We start from the raw sequence: 22640 nt of genomic DNA, 5'->3' as shown, positions 1-22640 counted from the left end.
TCTCCTGTTTGTACTTGTTAGTATTCTGACTGCAGCATTCTGCATTAACTGGATACTTTTTAGTGAGTTATTGCGGGACATCCTGACAGTGAAGAGTTACAATATTCTAGTCTTGATGTTACAAATGCATGTATTCGTTTTTCAGCATCACTCTGTGCCAAGATTTTCCTGCTTTTAGAGATATTACGGAGGTGGAAGAAAGCTGTCTTTGAGATTTGCTTAATATTAGAGTCAAAGGATAAGTCAGTATCAAAGATAACGCCTTCGTTTTTTTACTGTGGTGCTGGGTGACAGAGTAATGCCATCCAGAATCACCATTCGCTCTGATCATTTCTCTCTGAGGTGTTTTGGACTAAATAAAACACTTCAGTTTTATCCTGGTTAAGAAGGAGAAAGTTACAGCTCATCCAGGATGTGATGTATTTAAGACAAGCCTGGAGTTTTAAGAACTGATTAGTTTTATCTGATTTCATTGACATACTGTATAGAGCTGTGTATCATCCACATAGCAATGGAAATTTATATTATGTTCTCTGATAATGTTACCTAGTGGAAGTATATATAATGTAAAGAGTATTGGTCCCAAAACTGAACCTTGTGGAACTCCATGATTAACTCTGGCGTGCGCTGAGGGCATTGAAATGAACAAAGTGGGTTCTATCTGATAAATAGGTTTCTCATGATGCTGTGTCCGCCTTCTTCAGAATTTATTGAGAAAAATATAATCATACAATCTGATTTTGAGTTTAGATTTATTGTCACATTTTTGTGTGTGTGTGTGTGTGTTTTTTTTTTTTTTTTTCAGTGCACGATTAACATGAAAACAATGAATTAAGTAATCTTGTAGCTGCTTTGTTTTGTACATGATCCCAGTCTTTTCCTACATGGAAGCATTTGTTATATTATTTCTAAGATATAAAAATACACATTTCTCTGTCATTTTACAAGCATATGAAAAATACCTTTCTTGGAAGAAATGTTGAAAAGGGGAAGTTCAGTAGGAAAACAGGCAAAACAGTTTTAAAAAATCAAAATGTCTTGTTATTGTTGGGTTTAAGGGACCTGGGCGACACAACAACAAAATGACGAAAGGCTATCATGGAAATAAAATGTTCTGAGTTGTCAGTTAAATTCCTGGGATTCCTATGTAGTTTGTATTCATCACTTCTTGAAATCTTTAATATTGAACATGATATTGAAAATCTATTTTACTTTCATCCTATAATAGACACAGAATCAATTTTTTTTTCCAAACATAGAGCCAGGTTCAGCCAGTAGATGGTGGGAGCGCGCTTCCACTGTAAGCCATACTACAATCTTAAACCTAAGGCGTGGAAACAGGAGGTTTTATGAAACTGTTATTAAAGCCAACTTGGAAATGGACACTTTAGCAACCTCTGTTATACACCACACATAGGCAACTGGTGGCCCAGGGGCCACATACAGTCCTCTTTGCAGCCGGCTATACAACAAATATCCAAATTGACAGGAAAACTATATGTATAATAACAACAAAAATATACCAAAAAAAAACAAAAAAACAACACATACAAAATGACTCCAAACTCACAAAATGACAGAAAAATATACAAAATGACTCCAAAAATACATTATATGAGAACAAAAACACACAAAATGATTCACCCCTCCCACAACATTCTAAGAAAAACACACAAAAGAACAACAAAAGAAGATACACAAAAAAAAAACATACAAAATGACTCCAAACACACAAAAAAGAAGAAAAAAAAACCACACACAAAATAACAACAAAAAATACACAAAATTAATCCAGACTCACAAATTGAAAGAAAAACACACAAAATGGCAACAAAAACACATACTAAATTACTCTAGAAAACATTAAACAGTCATTTCAAAAGTACACAAAATGACCCCAAGCTCATAAAATGACAGAAAAATATACAAAATGACCCCACAAAATTCAAACAAAAACACTCAAAACCTTTTTTATTTTCTGTACTATCGTTCCGATTGTTTATTATTCAATTTTGTGACCCTCATATTGAACAATCCCATTTTTGTGGACCTCATTGTAATAAAGTATCTGTAATACTCTATATAGGCAGTATGTATGGTATGAACTGTTGTGCTTTTATTTCTGTCTTGGTTGTTGCTTTGTCCGAGTACTGCATTTGCATATTCGTTGTTGATGTTAAAAAATGGTACATTGTCCCTGTCAGATAAACATTAGCCTAAAATAAACTCCAAATCACAAAGCTTACTGTTGAGCATTAAATGAACACAATAAGTAAACCCACAGATTCATTTTTCACAGTAAATAATTGGTAAATTTAGATCATTCAATAAAATTAAATAAAAAATGCTAATATAAAGCTACTACATTATGTATAAGGGAAAAGCCTGCATTGTAGACCCGCAGCTAATCTAAAGTTATGAGCATAACAACTCAAAGGAGGGTGGAATTCAAGAGAACGTGACAAAAACGTCACTATTATTGACAAAAATCAAACAAATACACAAAAAAATAAATCAAATCAAATCATTCTTTACACTGAAATATATAAATAAATATATTCTGCCATTAATCCATTGTCCGGTGGCGGGGGCAGCATCCTTAGCAGGGAGGCCCAGACTTAAATAAATTAAATAGATGAGTGAATGAATACATAAATAAATAAATACAGCACAGGACTTCACAGGTCATACATTTCAGTTGCATGTATCTGACGTCCAGCCCTCGTGCCTGTTTACGTTTATGGGATGTTTCAGCATCCGAAAAGGATCGTCCTGTTATCTGACACTCCTTAGTTCACAGCATACCTCTCAGAGGCAGAAGAAGGATGAACTGCAGGCCCTGCCCCTGCAAACATTCAAATACCTCGTGTGCAGACGCTGCGAGTCAGCAGGATGTTGGTGTCATTGTGTCTCTGACAGGCCTGTGCAGAGAACATTCTTATTCCTACACAATATAAAAACGCTGACTTTGACACTTACAGCTGCTGAAACCTGAGCAATCACGGCATCTGTTTAGCTGCTGCTCCAGAGGCATTTAAAGGCAGCATCTGAGAGAGTGTGGAGTCAGCACCGAGACATAAACATTAAACGCAGAGGTTGGGTAAAACCTCAGATTCCAGTCCGTCACAACAGTGATGCTGTGTGATGTTGTCAAATAGTTTATTCATATACAAGAACACATAGGTTTTATGTCAAATCATCTCAGCACACAAAAAAAAACAACAACATATTTGGCAAACATTTCAGTACTCATCAACACTCCTGTAAATATAATTATGAGTTTGCTATATTCATAATTAAGCTTTTGAGACATGGTAAAGTCTGCAGAAGTTTGTGCTATCTTTAAATATACACATTTTATTCTGCTTTATTCATTTCAAGTCAGGAATAAACAAAACAAACTATTTTATGCTCCCCCTGGTGAAATGCACCTGATTCTAAAGCAGTGGTTCCCAACCTTTTTTTGGGTCGTTTTATATCACAACTTTCTGGTGACCCCCAAAGACATTTCTTCTCTAGAATGAGTTTGTGATAACGTTTGTTATACTGTGTTACAAATACAGAGAATCTAGGATTAGTGTACAGGATTAGTTATATTTGAGAAAGTGAAAGTATAGAATACTTTTCAGATTGTGGTAAAGAATAATAATTGAATAAGAATTGAATAATAATAATGAAAAAATAATTCAATCAGTCATGTTTTTAAATTAGATTACAAGACATTTCAGGCGACCCTAGATGGGGTCACAGACCCAAGGTTTAAAAAAAAAAAGAAAGAACTGTTAGATTAATGTGTGTTAGAGCAGGGAGACATCTAAAACAGGAATATACTGTACTTACTGTATCTTTTAGATGCAACAGTCTTTATTTTGATAAATTCTCATTAGGTAGCAGAAACCTTAATTGTACAGTTTTGTAATATTTTTCTTATTTTACCAAGTTTTCTGTGCGTTTAATAATAGAGCCTTCACAATAAATCATATTCACCATGGTTTCCAAGAAGGCACATTTTCCATTTATTTGTTTATTTTTTTTTCTTGAGGTCAAAATTTTCAGATAAATATAGGAACTAAATAAGGAACAGCTGCTACAAGTAAAGGCGAGGGGAGACCAAACATATGGTGACACCAAGGACCGAACAAACCCGCCTGGAGTGAGGGGTTGGAGGTGTTTCCCTGACATCTGGCACCAATAGACCGCAGGAGCCAAGAGCTGCTGATGGCTGGAAGTCATCTGTTGTGGCTCCTCAGACACACTGATGATAAATGGAAGGATGCTGTATAGCTGATGATGCAGTTCAGTGTCCGCCTTTCAAAAACCAACCCCATCGTCCATTTCTCTAATGCAGCAGTGTCAAACTCAATTTAGTTCACGGGCCAAATACCAAACAGTTTGATCTTAGGGGGCTGAGACAGGAAAAAGAGCTGTTTCAGCATTTTTAGACCACCTATAACTGATGAATACAGCATCTCAGGCACCTACAGTATCCTAGGAATAAAAAACACTATCAGTGCTGGATCTTTTCAAAATTCTATAATTTTGTTGCAAATTTTTGTGTAATTTTAGGCAATTTTGTGGGATTGCTTGTTAGACACTACAGGATTTTAGAAAAGTGAAGCGTTGTTTTTGGCAATTGTAATTGGATGCAGACTACAATATAGGGCTGGGCAATATATTTTATATTATTCACGATAGATCGAGTGTTCTATTTTGGCGATATAGAAAATGAAAATATCGTCGTTGCATTCGCTACTTCTCAGAACAGCATGAAAAGCACAGTTTGATGGATTTTTGAGTGCGTTCTAACCCTGACCTTCCCTAGAACAAGCCACACTACAGAACTCACTCACACGTGCTGTCCCTTATAGGAGAAAAAGCCAAAAGTGGCACATATTGTGCAGCTGCTTGTTAAATAAATGTGCCTGTGTGGCTTTTCGCATAAGCAAATTTAACCTAGAATTTTTTTGAGTTAAAAATATCAAACTTTATATCGTGTAATGCTATTTTTGAGAAAAAAATAGATATATTTATTTTCGTTCCAATTGCCCAGCCCTACTGCAGTCCTGTGAAATAAGCACAGTAAAATAGCCTAACAATATGTAGTCAAATTGAAATGATAAATTTGTTCAGACTTTTTTTTCCTCACCAAATGTACCTTGAAAGCTGTCTGAATGAATGAAATCTTAACATATTATTAAAAAAAGAAGACAAAATGGAATTATTGAAAATAATGTCATTGGTAATTTACACAATGATTCATGTTTTGTCTGTAATTTTTACTTTCAGTGAAAACTAACAGTATAAGACAGCTGATCAGTTGTTCCATGTGACCTCGAAACATTTGAATTCCCCTTTTTTCAATGTTTAAGCTTAAAGAAACATCATATTTTATCTGAAAGTAGTGGAGAAAGTGCCGTAAACTGTACAAACACAATGAACACTTTTTGTTTGAGAGATTTATGTGTTGCTGATGGTAAAAAAATAAATAAATAACATATTTTTTAAGGACACTGTTTAAAAAAAGGAATTGAAAAACATTTCTACTTTGATAACGTGAGCATGCAAAGAAGTCTGACAACTAATTAGCAATTTGAATCTAATTTAGGAACGCTTTTAACTCTGCGCCTTGTTTGTGACGTCCATATAAAACCTCATGTGTCTGAAGCTCAACCGCTAGGTTATGCTTAAGAAAATAATTGTACACCAGAAGAAACTTTTTTTTTATTGATTTAATAACCAACTGCACAAAAATTCCCCAAAGAAAAACATTGTTCAAACAAGGGTTTATTTTTCAAGCAACAGCAGGCAAATATCACTGTTATCATTAAAAATGTCATGGTTCACAGGGAAATATCAAATGGCAGTAAATGTACAGATGGCTTTATTACCAGTCCTGTGGAAGTCGACACATACTGTATGTACGCATGTGCCTCTGTTTCAGGATGAGAGCGACTGAACAGCAACGACAAACTGTAAAACCAGGGCGTGTGCATTCAGGGACAGACATCCTTAAAGTGCAAATGAGTAAACATTTCGTTTCAACCATCAAAGCACGTAATTTACTCGGCATGTCCTGCATCACTCTCATGCACACACACAAACAATTACCTCTGAACACAAAAAAAAATAAGCTTTCCCGAACAATACAAAGGAGTCCTATCTCTGCATGGCAGGATAAAATACAGACTTTACCATTTTAAATGGTAAAAATCCCCTTAAACTTATCAGAAAATGCTCACACATGTTAACATGCAGTCAGTCTGAGAACTCATAGTCTGCACTATACTAGTCATGCTTATCTGACAAAATAAATGCAAAGAAATGATATTGAACTTAACAAAAAAAATGTCAAATCATGCTAATTAAAGATAATTTAGTAGCTTATAAAACCAGAAAAAGAAAGACAATGGCTGTGTTCGAAATCGTTTACTAACGTACTAGTCATTCTAAGTCTGATGTCAAAATGAGTATGTAATGTGTTCACATTAGATATGAAAAGATTGAGTATTTGAGAAATACTGAATGTATACTATATCGGGACATTTTTTAAGTATGCACGGTGGGCACACTAGTCACACTCAACCACCCCATGATGCATTGCAAAAAGAAAGTAAAATCGTCCTGGGACCGGTGTCTGTACTGAGATTATAACCCTAACCTCATCCCGTAAACAAATAAAACACGTGTCCGTTTACTTTGAAAACAAAAATAAACAAAAATGAACTAAAATTTTTTTTAAGCAAAAATTCATTTTCCGATAGTGTGCATGTGCGTGCATGCGCATATGCAATCTCAGTACATGACACTGGCTTCATGCTAAAAATCAAACATCTCCTTTCAAAACAAAAGCATCTCTTTTTGTTTTCCGTTAGTTTTTTTTAATGCTTTGCAAACAGGGCTCTTGTTTTGAAGTCAACACACAATGGCGGGTCTCAACTTCTGCAAAATGTCGGCATCAAATGTGTTTCCGCAAGTTTTATGGTTCGTACATGTTAATAATCTACTTGGTCACTTTCTCGCTTAAAATACTTTCAACACTTTGAAAGGTGGAGAATCAACAGAAATAATTAGCCTCATTGTGCTTCCTGTTTTAGTCGTAGGTTCAAAATGCATTTTGGGAAACGTGGAAGTGGGAACGGTCATCATCCTAGCGTACTTATATATTAGACAGTATATACTCATCGAGTTTGTAGTGCATGGTAAGGAATATGCCATTTCGAACACAGCCATATTATTTTGTGCTTCTGATTGTGAGCAACTATCAGGTAAAATTATTGATAACTAAAATGGTTCTTTGCTCCCAATCAGTGACCTAGGAGCAAATCTGAGTATACATGTATTTTTTATGTGTGTATGGTCCCAGCGATTTCCTGCACTGCTGTGACATAAATGCTTTTAATAAATACAGACATGGTAAACTAGTGTCCTATAACTGGAAGCACGTTTGGTACAAACACAGTGGTGTTGTGTATGATGCATACACAAGCAGATTCACCTAGTACACAATATTTCTAGCCAAACTGTGATGGCAGAGGAGATACAGAGGAGACAAAGCCAGCTTAAGAATGGCTTGTTGTAAAGATATGCACTTTGTGCCCTTGTGCAAGGCACCTAATCTGCCATCTGCTTCAGTGAACAGCGACGGGAGACAGCCTGGAACAGCATAAAGCCTCAGAAAGAAAACATGAGCGCTGAAAAGCAGCTTGTTCAGTTTAAATTCTTTGAAACAAATAGTAGCTGGGTTTCCATTACAGATTTTTACACAATGAAAGCGATATTTTTAAATGTCGACATAGTATATTTGCGCTTTAAACATGTTTCCATTGAAAGTTGTTTTGGGCTGGAGTCTCGTAACTCCCGTGAAATCTCATCCCGTGAGACTTCGCTGCGGGAAATGGACGCTCCAAACCTCCTTATAACTCACTGTATTGCTTTGTTGTTTCACGTCTAATGTGGCAGTAATAATCTTAAAGTAAAATGCTTAGAGATGTCTCCACGTACTGTGCCATGTTTTCTCGGCGAGAAGTGGTCATGTGACCAGCTATGTCACGTTATGTAACCTAGTACATCATGTTCTGTCACGTGTATTTGCGGAAAAAGTGTTTTTCAAGTGCACTTTTGCGATACATTTCAATATCAAATGCCTGAAATTCCTCCTCATGGAAGCGTTAAAAACCTTTTAGCGATATTTGAGTGTTTTTTTGCGAATGACCATTACCAGGTTTTATTTGTGCTGTTCAGATTTTGCACATTTCCATGGGTAATGGAAACCCAGCTAGTGACTATCAGCCACAGAGCTGTCATAGTTACAAAGAGTTTCACACAACAGCAGCTTCCTGGTTTTTTTCAGAGAGGTGTGGTTTACTGGAAGGATGTTCTGCCACGTAACAACGGGTAACACAGAAGGCTAGACTTAGGGCAAGGTGACACTCAGGATATAAAGGTTTGACGGTCAGAAAAAAAAGCACCCTCTAGTGTTCACCTTTCACAAAAGAGAAGCGGCACATTTTTCGAAATGTTTCTGTCTCTTAACCCCCAAGCCTGAATCTCCAGGCTATCCTCGTCATCCTCTCTATCGTCCTCTTCTGGATCTCCCTCCTCGTACAAACTGGGCTCTTCCACTGAGGTCTCCATGTTTGGGTTGAAGCTGCTTAACGTGCGTGCTTCACTGTACTCGTAGATGGTAGGGAGGCTGCTGCGCAGACCAAAGCGGCGCCGCAGGGCCACCAGCAGCGGCTGAGGGACGGTGAAGATGTCCACGTTGTTGCCCAGGTCAATCCAGGCCAGGCAGGGGAAGCTTTTTGAATCTTTTACCGCGTCCGTCAGGTCTTTCATGACTGCCATTGTGAGACGGTTTCCGTTGATGGCTAGTATGCTGAGTTTGGGCAGGCGGCTGAGGTATGGCAGCAGCAGCCGCAAGCTTTCGTCCTGCAGGTGAGTGAAGCTCAGGTCCACAGCCGACACTGCGTCACAGCTGCTCTGAAGGTAGAAGGCCACGCGGTGGACGTCTCGGGTTGACAGTGAGATCCCTGACAGGTTGACCACGTCGCCTGAGAGCTTCTTCTTTAGGGTGGTCTTTAAACTGTGAAAGGAAAAAAGAAGAAAACAATGACTCAAGTTCTTTTGTTTACATTCCCACAGCTGATGATAACTCATCTATGATGTGAATAAATGGGAGACGTGTGATGCAGGTTCTGTTCTCCACACGATTCCATAGTATAAAGCAGGGATGAGCAACTTTTATTACAGTGTGATTGTCGTAACTGAAGGCCACACTTAGAACAATGACCAATCTGTGCATTAATGCAGGAAATATCAAAAGGTTTGTTTATTTCTGTTGTCGTTTTGTACCTTTCTGTCAATTTGTGCACTCGTTTTCATTTTGCATTTCTGGAGTCATATTGGTGTATTTTTCTAGTTTGTTTGTATATTCTTTTGTTATTTGTGTTATTCGGCTTTGGTGTCTTTGGAGTTGCTTTGTGTATATTTGTTGTCAAGTTTTTGAGTCATTTTGTGTAGTTATATTGTCATTCAATGTATTTTCCTATTATTTTTGTTCTCAGACTGTGTTGTTGAAGTCGTTTCTGTGTATTTGTCATCATTTGTTATACTAGTAAAGTGCCCGTCGGAAGTATGTATTCACATGGTGGGAGCTTAAGCAGAATTGTCAATTATGGCGAAATGAGTATGTGTTTGAAAGTTGGATGGTTTATTTGCGGGTGCAAAGTAAAATAGCGTGTGCGATTTCCCTGGTTAAATTCTATGGGACATGCACGTGATGAATGCGTCTGATTTTTTTTTTTTACTAATTGTTATATACTTTTTTGTTTGGTGTTTTTTGGAGTCATTATGTGTATTTTTGTATGTTTTTAGTGTAGTTTTGTGCATTTCTGTTGTCATTTTGTGTGTTTTTTTGTATAATTATTTAGTTTTGTGAATTTTGAGTCATTTTCATATTTTTGTTGTTGTTTGGTGTATTTTTCTGTAATGTATGCTTTTTGGAGTGATTTTGTGTGTTTTTGGAGCCTTTTGTATATTTTTGTGCATTTCTGTTGTCGTTTTGTGTACTTTTTGTATAAATATTGTTTAGTTTTTTGTTTTACATCATTATGTGTATTTTTGTATCTTTTTTAGTGTCGTTTTGGGCATTTCTGTTATCATTGTGTGTTTTTTTTTTAATAAATATTTAGTTTTGTGTATAGAAATTCGCTCCACACACATAGACCAGATTTTTCCTGTTATTTTGTAGTCGTCTCATGCGTTTTTAGAGTAATACAGCATATTTTTTGTGTTTTTGCTATTTTTGTGGTAATTTTGTGTGTTTTTGAGTCATTTTGTGCATTCACTTTAGGGGTCATGCAACATTAGACCAGGTTTTCTCCCGCACTGCCAGTTGAACATAAAGGAACTATGGAGTGCGCAAGCTTCTGCCACTTTTTCGTCTTCTATAATCACCAACACAAAGAAGGGAATTAGCTTTCAAACGTGTCTCAATGTTCAGCTTCTCAATTTACAATTCATCCCTCCAGGGCTGAACGTGAACAGTGGAGAGGCTCCCGCTGTGTTTTAATTACTCCAAAGGTGCACCGAGAGCAGAATTCTCATCAAGTCGAAGGAAATTAGGAAGCGTAATGAATATAAACATGTTACAATTCTGTCCCAATAACAAACTGCTATTTACAGGACATTAAAAAAAAAAAAAAATTAAAAAAAAAAAAAAAAACCAGGTCACTGAGATATGAAGACTTGGAAAGGTTGAGTCATAAGCTGCTTTAGTTAAGTATGTGTGACACAGTGTGTTATAAAAATGAGGATTCACTGGTGGGATTCCTTAAATTATACAGCTGCAGCCAGAATCATTACTGCTTTATGTTTCAACATCACCGTCATCTTCTTAATAAATCAGTGTATTTAACTGTCAGAAAAAGATTAACATTGAATGTCACTATGACTTTACTCAATAAATAATTCTGAATATTGCAAAATAAACTACACTTTTAATGCTACTGAGAAATATTTACAATCTACAAATAAATATCGAATGGAAAACAGACAGAGGGATGAAGGAACGCGAAACATAAACAGGCAGTAACTTTTTTTTAGACTATGACTACAGGTGCTCATACGTATTCAGCAGCTATAAGAGAGTTTTTAGATAAGTTCATCTCGGGATTTCACTGTCTGAGTGAGAGGAACAACAGCTAGTTAACCAATGACCATGAGGAACACACACAGTGTAACAAATGCTCACTCTAAGTGGCCTGAAGATCACCCACTCTCCGTCTTTGTCCATTTTCTCTTCCTCCTGTCTCTGGACCTCCTTGTGCACAGTGAGGTTATCCCTACATCTATCACCCTGCGCTCTGTCTGGGAGCCTCATAAATCGACAGGCCCTGCTCTTTACATCTGTCACCCTCTTTGCTTGGTTAAGGGAAAGGAAAAATATCTGCAAAGCAGCACAGCGGACGTGATTCACACGATTATTGATTCTAGGACCAGGCTATTATTCATCTCTCCCTCCGTCATGCTCTCTTACTTTCTTGCTTCTTCATTTTTCCCCCCTTTCATCTCATCATTCCATGTGAAAAAGTTGGTCTCACCAAGAAAATTCATTCACTATTGAGAAGTCATGGCGATAAAGTGATAGAAATATTTGCTAATAAAGTCAACCTTCTCTAGGAATTGTTAATAGACAAAGACAGAGGTGGGCCATTTTATCGTTTCACCGATAATTGCGATAAAATGTAATATCAGTCGACACTGGGCATCCATGTTGATATTGAAAAACCAATATGTGATGTTTGAGACAACATGTGTTATGCCTCACCCCCTCAGGATTCAGCACAACAAAAACCATCAAACAGGTCAGTCATGGGTAATGCTAACAATACTGCACACTAAACAGTATTGGGGGGAGGGGGTGATGGATTGCTCACCACTATAACCCATTGAATTTATCAAAATGATAGATAAAATTAGTAGGGGTATCCGATCCTATATTGATATCAGCCAGAAAACAAATATCGGATTTTAATCGGACTGCATCTAAAATCTCCGTTATATATTATATTAATTAAATTGTAGAATACTGTAGAAGTTGATGGTTAAAATATATGTAACTAAGTGGTTTATAATAAATGGGTCAGTTTTTTGTCATCCCTACTGTTGCTGTCTATTGTTCTCTGTTTGAGTACCATCACTTTGTCAAGCCATTTCTAATATTCCACACTATAAAATAAATCATAAAAGTATGGATGATTCAAGCCGATATCCGTATCGGTGTCGACCAAATACTCAAGGCTGCAACATCCGTATCGTATGTGAAAAAGTTGCATCGAGACATCCCTAAAAATTAGGACCCAGACTATAATTAGGTGGAAGCCGCAAAACTAGAAAGGAGGCAGGGGTGGACTGGTCCGCTACATTTTCGTTGTTTTTTTAACAAGCGAGTGGAGGCAGACATGTTAACAGGTGGCCAAAAATGGTTCAAAAGTGGCAAAGATGTGAAAAGAATGTAGAGTGACCAAAAATGGGCAAAAGGAAACGGGTGGTTTGTAATGGCAAAGGGTAGCTTAAAGGGGCAAATAGTGAAAAAGGGCAAAAATGTGGAACAAAAAAAGAGAAAATGTAGGGAAAAAATAAAACAAGTGATACTTTTTTGGCAAATGTTAGCTTATTTGGATAAAAGTAGCCAAAAGGGGCAAAAATGGGACAAAGGAAGTTTTAGGTAAAAAGGAGTTAAAACTGTCCCCATTTTAAGGTTTTCTGGGGGAATAATGATTAAATTTAAGACAAAGAGCCACATGTTGAGCATCACTGACTTAATGGCTTCTACATGGTGTCCTCTGAGAACGCAGTGGACTGGTCTGGACAGAAAATGCCAGGGTTTAATTTGTGTCCCAGTCCTCCCCTGAAGGGAACCATTCACCACAAACAATCAAAGTGCTTGGATCAACCAGTCACAATCACAGTCAGCGTTGAAAGAACCCCCAGCATACCATGCAAAACCTTCTGAGTCCCATTCCCACAGCAACTGAACTGAGCATGAAACCCTCCTTATATCCTCCAGTCCATCTGATTGCCAATGATTCACAGTCGTGCTCAACTCTGCAGGTGCAGCAGATCTCACTGATAAGCACGATGCTGCGACCTGGCTGTGCAATTTGTGCCCATCTGTAACACATGATACAATCAAATATGGCATTTTTTCCAGTAATGAAATTAAATAATGAATTCTTATTTTGCACAGATGATGTTTTTTTTGTTTTAATGCATCACATTATAATTAGGCTTAACCTGTCAATTCCATGGTGTGTACAGTAAATAATGTCATCTAAAGTTAGGTTGGGAGGACGGGTCTATATATATATTGGTATAGGTCAATATTGGAAAGTAGAGTAACTAAAACCCCTGGTTTTTGTTGACCTGCCACTAGGAGAAAATAAAAAAATGCTTTGATTATGGGCGGGCTCCTGGAGCAGTTAAGACACACCCATTCTATACTATACAATCTTTAAAGAACAATTGTTATGCTAACTAGCTACTTAATGCTCACTAAATCTCTCTAATCATAATTCTCTCAATACGGTGCTTGTTTGTGACGCACTATGGTCCAATGACATCACAGAATCTCGTTCTCAGCTAATAGCAAAATTAAATTGTAATAGCCGGGTTTCAACCCATAGAGGGAAGTCACGCTTACATTTGACCACAAAATACCCCAAATTGAATATCGTTGACCCAAAATTCAAGAGTTGGACTAGGATCAGTCAACAACAATACTTCATACCCAAATACATTTGTTTTTAGCCAAAAAAAGCAGTTTTGAGGTTTATTTACTCTTTTCAAAAGCCAAATCGACAGTTTTTATTAGGGATGTCCCAATACAACTTTTTCATTTCCGATATGATGCCGATATTGCAGCCTTGCATACCAGCATGAATCATATATGCTTTTTTTTTCTATAATAAAAAAATAAATAATAATTTACTTTGTAGTGTGAAATGTTAGAAAAGTCTTGATGAAGTGATGTCACTCAAATAGAGAACAATAGTCAGAAACAGTAGGTATGAGAAAAACTGACCCATTTATTATTAATCAATTGGTTACAGAACCTTCAACATAATATCTACAGTATTCTACAATTGAATAAATTAAATAAAAAAAATCAATAAAAAAAAAAAAACAAATCGGAAAATCCGGAAATTTGAATCCGATATATTCGTTTTCAGGCTAATATCGGACCAATATCCGATATCGACATCGGATTGGGACACCCCTAGTTTTTACTGTTTAATTTCTAACAATATGACCCACAAATGCACTGATGACTGATAACTTCCAGGAAAGCCAACCACTCTCTTGACAGCAGCAGTTTCCTTCTGCCCCACTTTTGCACTTTACAGTAAGAAAACCCAGCTCTTATTTCCACTTATTAATTCATAGGAAAGTATTCCTGTCGTCTCCATCTCACCTGTGTTCCTGGGTTTAAGGAAGAAGAATTCTCGCGACCAACATGGGTGGATGTGGAAGCTTGGTGAGTGGTGCATGGCGAGGGTGGGGTGGGGGGCTTCTAATGTGGCTTTAATGAGGAAGAATAAAAAGAACTTCAGAAGTCCTTCCTAGTCGGCCACGTTTCCACCCACGGACTGCAGGCCCAGGGGCTCAGCTCACATTTCTGAAGCCACATGCTACACTGTAATCTATCAGCCTGAAATGACAACAGCATAAACAGCAACGTGTCTCATTTCTCTCCTCAGATGTGGCTGCCATGCTCGTAGGCATTGTTGCATATACATATTCCCTTGGTCCGGCTCATCCACAAACAACATCAAAGGCCGTGCACACAAAACACAAAGCCAACGAGAGCGCCCCTTGCTTTGAGGCTCATTTAAAAGCGAATAACTGCTGGGATTCATTTATTGACATTGACATCCTTGGAAGGTAGTGACGCAGCAGCGTAGGAATCTAATAAGAGATGCCTCTCGTGTGTCAAACTAATGGCCGGTTAATCGTGGGTTCAGGCTGATCGTCTAATTGCTTTTTTTTAAAGGCAAGTTTTCCCTGGGAAATATTGTTAACTTGCAGGCTCTGAACATGGGTCGATTTTGTTGTCATGTAAACCCCCGAGACAATCCGTAAAACATCAAAGATTTGTAGTGTTTAACTCCAGTGCGCAAGCAGAGACAGAAGAAGGTCAGGACAGAAGCTCAAACGAAAGAAACATCATGGCAGCGTGTGAACCCATGCCGAGGAATTCCCTCTGTTTTTAATGCAGGATTATTTATCCACACAAGTCTAATCTATCTCACTATTCTTCATTTTTCTATTTGCTTTATCAGTCCTACCATGATATAATAGCGCATAGTTAAGCCTCGCACTTGCTTCAGTTAGTGAGTCTACATCCTCTCATTATCTGGCCCACTCAGCGTAGCCTCCCCTCCGCCTCGTTGTCTTACCCCCAAGTTGCTAAACTTGAGTGCTCATCATTAGTCTGCAGCTTCCCTTCTCCGAGACAATCAATTTATGCTTCAATGCAAACAAAAGCTTTCCCCGCACTGAGTCAGACACAGGCAGATGGCTGGATGGATGTGCGCGTATTAATGAGGAACAGGAAAAGGTCTAAGTAGACACAATCCCAATTAAAAACACAAGCTCACAAGCCTTCAGTTTACTTTTCTCCTGGACTGGAAGCTGAAAGCCGATGGCAGCAGGAGCTTGTAATGTGTCATCCCACATAGGATACATGTTGAGCTTCATTTACTCTCATGAATCAGTAATGTTCGCACAGGCCGAGTGAGGTGTTGGCTGTCTATTCGCTTCTGTTCAAATACAGGGAGGTTTAATAAACTGATATGCGCTGAGTTTAGGAAGATACACTACACACAAGTAACTTCTTCCACCATTTCACCACACCAATCAACACTCAGCTATTTTTCCAAATCATACTTTATAAAAGCTCACTGATATCTTCTTTAATGGTTCATCTAAGTTATTTTAAAAATCTCTACTCTTTCCATTAATGCTGCAGGAGATAAAACATTTGACCAAATCAAGAAATAGTGTTAGCCTAATAGATCAATGAATGCAACATCAATGGAAAAACCAAAGTTTGTTTTCGTGTCCACCGTAAACCCTCAATTTGTTGACATTTTTGAAAAAAAAAAACACATTGCGTTGTAGAATGTGGAGTCCTGTAGACGGATGCAGAGAAGTGTTTTTCCTTCATTCTTTCTTTGCCAGACGACGAGGACAGCAATTCTCTTGACACAGTTTTCATTCTAGTTTGTTCCCGGTATTCCCCGTGATATCACCTCACTGCGCGAGACATTGAATTTTAGCCAGATTCAAATCTTTGCGCGTAAACCCCAATATAAAAATCCGTCATTGCTTTTCCTCGACTTTCCATCTGTGAAAACACCAGAAGTGTGTTGGGAAATCACTTTCGCAGAGTTTTCGCAAGAAACCACAGTAAGAATGAGGTAAAAACACTTCTATGTATCCGTCAATAGGACTCCACATCTCACAATGCAATGCGCAACATTTTTCCATGAATGTCAATAAACCAAGTGTTTACAGTGGAGATCAGAACACACTTTCGAACATCTTTTTTTTCAAGCAAAGTAGCTTTCATTTACTGATCTATGAGGCCTACATTATGGATTTGTCTGATAAAAATTATTTAGTTTCCAGCAGCTTCAAACATGTGCCCCACATGTATTCTGTGTTACTTTCATTCCACTCCAGTTCACACCTCCACCTTTCCTTCTCCACCTCCACCTGTGTCCTACTTTCAGCCTAGATGTGGATGTTATCTGCATACATCTGCTGGGACTCGTGCCTGACATCTTCTGCCAAGCTGTCCATCACTACTTCAAACAGAAAAGGGGCTCAAAGCGGATCCCTGGTGTACTCCTGCTTCTTCTCTCTCCCACAGGCCTCCAGCATGTTCTGTGCCAGAATCACCTAATACAGTATACAGCTCATCTCTTGGCATGCAGTCAAATAGTCTCAGTGCAAAGTTACAGTGAAAATCGGTCTGACCTTCAACACTTTCCTCCATTAACATCCTGACATTAAAATTTTTTAAATTGCATCTGTAGTTAACCCAAATACAGCTTAAACCAACTTTCCCATAGCTTTATGGTAAAGCTTGTATATAATACATTCACAGTTCAAACATGACTGTGCGATTCTAGATAATGTCCATAGACTATGATTCGCTAACGAATGTCATGAAGTAGTATTTTACATACAGTATATTGTGTTCTCACAATCATGATCTCTGAATGGATTTTTAGGTTGAAAAGGATGATTTGTGCAATTTAGACATCCCAGGTTTTCAGCTCCATAGCAACTTCTCTATCTGTTAATTTTCTATGACAGCAGGAACACAGTGATGGGCACGAAATAGTGAGTGTGTAAATCACTAGGCTTCACTAAGAGGGGTCCTGCACTTTAAATCTGCACGTCTTCATTTTCTTTTACTATCTCTCTCTGTGTGTATGAATCAGAATGATATTTTATTTCCCTCCAGCCTACAGGATAACCTCAGCAGCTGCTGTCTGTACATCCCATATTAGCAGACAAATATTAAAGCTGTGCAGTCTGCATGACAGCCTTGCTAAATTTTGAAATCTGTTCGTGTGTTGATTTACAAAAATAGGGCTCAAAAGAAAAATACATTTTAATAAAGTTAAAATAAGAGTAATACATCTAATGTAATAGATGTTTGTTTTGCTGCATGTTTCTTATACATATAAGCTCCAACCCACTCATATTTCTTCAAAGTATTTGGCTCATATACTGTAGTTGCTGATAAATAAAGGTTTATTATTCTCCAATAATAATTTAGTGATCTGATTATCAGAATCAGAATCAGAATCAGAATCAACTTTATTGGCCAGGGGTGAATGAATACACACGAGGAATTTCTTTTGGTGACCTGTGCTCTCTCAGGTAGTATAACATTAAATAATAACAATCAACTAGAATAAAGAAAAATAAATAAAATAAAGAAAAAGAAAAAGAAAAAAGAAGTATAAACATAAATATAAGAGTAGTTAGACTAATATGTGCAAACTAAATAAAAATAACAAGATAATAATAATAGTAATAATAATAATAATAATAATAATAATAATAATAATAATAATAATAATGAATAAAATAAGAATACAATAATAATAATAATATTGATACAAAACAACAGATTAAAAGTCAAACCCTACTGATGATGCAGCAAGATTTTGGAATCATTAAAACAGAATAAAATAAAAGCACATGAGAAACATTGGATGTGAATGCCACTCCACGGACTCATGGGACGCGCAGATCAATGTCTGCTTCATCAGTGCTTTGGTCTTGACTTGTTTATTTCTCTGATCGATTCGAGCTGTTTGGCTTCCAGGCATCAGTATAATACATGCACCGGAGTCTGGCTGAGCCGTGGGAGAGAGCCTGTAAAGACAAACTCTACAAAGTCATCCTGAAGAAATGCTTCGTTTATTCCGCTGCTCATTTTACGTGGGAATGTGTCTTCAGGCCTGTGACTGGAGGCTATGGTGCAGAACATTTGCTTCATTGGTTATCTTAACACAACTCATATTAGCAGCAAATTTGTCACTCTGAAGACTCTTAGGAACATGGCCAACGGTAGAAAAATGCACTTAAATGCATAATTTCCTCTCCTATTCAGCTGTCATACTGATACTACGCTCCTGCAGAAAATGTGCAGGGAAACATGAGAGGAGTGATTGCCCACACCATCTACCACCTTCCACTTTCATGGGGATAATGGAACATTTTCTGGGAAGGAAAAAATAGCCTCAAAGCTCATTTGGATTTGGATTAAATTTCAGTGAAACATTTAGCGGATAGACTGATTAAGGGTGCCTCCATTGTGTGCTGCCAGCAGAGCAGCTGCAGGCTGTGCAGTTGACGTCTTGAATCAGTCATTTCGTTCTTGGAAACTTTGAGTTCGATGCTTGGGAGAAATCCTGATGTTAACACAGAGTGAAGTGGCAAGCATACGTGCCCTCAAAAAATAGACAAGAAAACATCTCTCAGTGGCAGAAATGACTCCATACATGCATCAGTACTCCTTAAATCCTTAACTATGCTATGGATGCAGCCAGTGTTCTGTGCAGGTCTGAAGGTAAAGTTTTAATGAGCAACAGAGAAGGAAAAAAGACGACTTGAGGGTTTTTTCAGGCGCAATAAACCCTCCGCCGCTATGAGCTACTCCATCATAGAACTCTCTTGGGCCACGGAAACCGTGTCGCATTAACAGGAGTGATGCTAAACTGTAGCAAACACAAAATCTAAAAAGACGAAAAGGCTGCACAACAACAAAATCTGCTACCTGGGAAATATGGGATTCCCACTTAAAATATCAAAATAGAAAATTGAGGCTTTTGGTGCCAGTAATTATACCAGATCAGAGCACAGAGCGTGCTGTAATGCAACCGTGCAGCATGTAAAATCTTATACGCAGTCATCGGATAGCTATAAATTTGATTTGACGCGACAAACTGAATGCTTAGGAGAAGAGAATACTGCAACAGAACGCATAGAAAACAGTTTGTCTTACATAACTGTGTTTCATAGAGGAGCGCGCTTTGCTCTCCTATATCAAGGCACAGTTATGAAACCAGCATTGAAATGCAGCTACAGAGTGGGGGGGGGGGCACAATATTGATACATTTCAGGGGGACTATTAGATTAACCACTGAAACGAATACTTAATTGTTTATTTCATTTCAGTGTGTATTCAGCCCCCCTTAGTTCTGTTTCACCCAAAGCTACAGCCTCATCTGTGATTTACACTTTAAATTAACTCAATGAGAGGCCTAGAGAGGCTCTGCAGCACTCTCACTAATCACAAATATTGTCGAGTTTAGTACTAAACATGCACTATAATCACTTTAACAGTTGTTTTTGCAGCATAAAAAAAAGAGGGACGAATACTAAGAAACTCCTCTTTCCCTCGCCCAGCAGGATCCCAGTCAGCAACACGGGAATCCCTCAATTATTCATGTATGAGGAAAGTGGCTGGATCCTTAAGTCTCTAATAAACGTGAAGGTCACACAGAAAGCCAAGCGAGTGTAGCATGCAGTCAAGTGGAACACTCCATCAGAAGATAGGAAAACATGGGAAATAAATACTGGCGATGGGGAGACATTTAACTAGCTGGACGTGTGTGTTTGTTCAGTGGAAAACATGAACTCATAGTTTCACTGACTCTTCTCCTTGGTGGACTTTTCTGGCAGCGGAGTCAACCATGTCAGAGGGCGAGCGCACAGTGTCAGAGCCTGCCAGCGCACACCCCCGGCAAGGGTCGGAAAGCCAGAAAAGTGGGTCGCAATGAAAGGCAAATGACACATGAATCGGAGTAAACAAGTCCCTTTTTACTGTAAATACTCTAGAATGAAGAGTTTATTTACTGCAGTAACAGGCAAGAAACAAGCAACAGGTTAGGATTTGGTTATAAGCGTAAATAAATATTAACTAGTTTTTAACTGAGCACTAAAAATCTAACATAAATTTGTATTGACAATGACAAAAAACGATAAAATAAAGTTACAGTTACAAAATAAAAGCAACAAAACCTACTAAATGTGATTTACATTGCCCATTCTTGCGCTTTGTAAAGGTTCTGTACGTCTTTTAACCATATATCACTAAAATAGTGCCCTCCATCCTCCTGTTTATCAGGAGTCGCTCTCTAATGTGCCAGGTTTTGTTCCTTTCTATTAATTTAAATCTGCAATACATGAAAGGCAATCATAAATGAACAAATACACAGGCATGTAAGCTTTATGTGAGTATTGTATATGTTTCCTTAACTTCTCTTAGTTATGTGAAAAAATGAATGATTAATTGTTTTTAGCATTAAAATGGGACAAAAAGGGTTTAATGATGGAATTTGTAAAACCATACCTGAATTGACTAATCCCTCATTATCATTATCATACATATAAACAAAGAAAAGAGCAGCTGTGTTCAGAAATAGAATAATTAACAGAACTAGGCTGAGCAGAGCTGGGACGAACTGATTAAAGAATCACTGCATGCACTTCTCAAGTGATTATAGTGACCCTGGTTGGAAGTTAGGTGCTTAAAGCTGCAGTATGTAAGCTTTTTTTTTTAGGTTCATTTGGTCAAAAATCCATAATCACCTTTGATAATATTGTAGTTCAGTGTTCTGAGTGGACACTGGACTTCTGCTCCTTCTCTTGGCTCTGTATAAGAGGTTTAGAAATCCAGGCGTGGGACACTACTTTTCAGCTAATCAGAGTGGCCGATAAGGTGTTTTGGGGTGTTACTATTGGCTGCCCGACTAAAATCAATGCGCGTTCATGTCCTATTGGTCGTAAAAGTGCCATGGTTGACATTCCAGTAGGAGAAGTCCCTATCGCGGCATTAGGCACAACGATAGCAAGGTAAAATGTTGCTAAGAATTCGATATTTGTACGTGTTCATGAGGAGACCTGTGAATTCAAAACAGGGAAGGGAGGGGGGCGTGTGGTTGATTCCATACGAGTCTCACGATTCTACATAGTGCAGCTTTTAAGTGAGATGATACAAAAACAGCCTTAGGCATGAGGTCTTACATCAAGAGATGTCGGACGGTTTCCCCTGATTCACCTAATGCATTTGTAGTCAGAATGCCTCGGCGCTCGTTACGCGCTAACGCTGGGAGGGGATGATTCAGAGGTGACAGGATGACGCGTGGTGCCACTTAAGAAAATGAGTGTTCCGCCTTTGAGCAAAGACGTGAAAGAGGCGATCTTGTTAAAGTAGGAAGGACATCTGAGCGCCAATGAAGAAGGAGAAAGACTTTCATAGGCATGGGGTGGGAGAGAAATCCGTCAAGTCACAAAAAGGCATTTTGGAGTAGTGACCTCTGACATCACATCATAGACGGAAGCAAATGTATTGCAAAAGCGATTATAAGCACCACTTAATACTGTGTAGATCTCCATTTTAATGACAAAATTTAATTGACCCTTCAAATTATTAACTATAATTATCCTCTGGGGGTCTGTTGTGGTGTCAAACACTAGATGGAGCCTCCATGGGTCAAACATTTTAATAAGTTCATGTTGTGGTTCGTCTGCCTTTATGCAACATTGCCATTTTCACTTCAGCCCAGCATCTGGTTCTGGGTTTGCTGAAATGCCAGAGCTGTGCCTGTGACGTCATAAGATGCTCTGTCAGTTATCAAGTGACGTGGCCGAAGGTTTCACCTACCAAAGTTGATTTTGGTGACACCACAGGGGACTTTTAAGGCCAACGGAACCATCACTTTGTCGGGCCACAGAGTTTGTCACAACCTCTGACTATGACCACCATCACAAATGGGTGTTGTGACGAATTCTGTGCCTGACGAATTGTTTGCACAAGTCTTCTTAGATTTAGCTACATTTCAAGGCAAGTAATTTGTGTCATGATAAAAATAATGACGCTATCTAACTCTGTCAGTGTGAGCTATCAGTGCTGTAATGAAAAATCAAACCGGCAATGTGGGAAAAGCAACATTGAAATGCAAAATTTGACATTAAGATGGACGTAATATTGTAAAATATGTTATGGATGCACTATTCAGGGTACATGCAGGAATCCTGAGGTTAATTTC

General features: G+C 38.1%; 1 protein-coding gene across 1 annotated transcript in view; it reads right to left on the bottom strand.

The window, feature by feature from the left end:
* Positions 1-6837: 6837 nt before the first annotated feature.
* The window catches only part of lrrc75bb (leucine rich repeat containing 75Bb), a 39804-nt gene continuing 24001 nt past the window's right edge, over positions 6838-22640 (bottom strand). The window contains exon 4 of the mRNA XM_028462937.1: positions 6838-9082. Coding sequence (XP_028318738.1) covers positions 8479-9082 — 604 coding nt within the window. The 3' untranslated portion in view covers positions 6838-8478. The remainder of the gene's footprint in view (positions 9083-22640) is intronic.

This window comes from Gouania willdenowi, chromosome 12 (assembly GCF_900634775.1).
Source record: "Gouania willdenowi chromosome 12, fGouWil2.1, whole genome shotgun sequence".
NCBI lineage: Eukaryota > Metazoa > Chordata > Actinopteri > Blenniiformes > Gobiesocidae > Gouania > Gouania willdenowi.
Note: the sequence above shows the minus strand (reverse complement) of the source record. Positions and strands in the feature narration are given on the sequence as shown.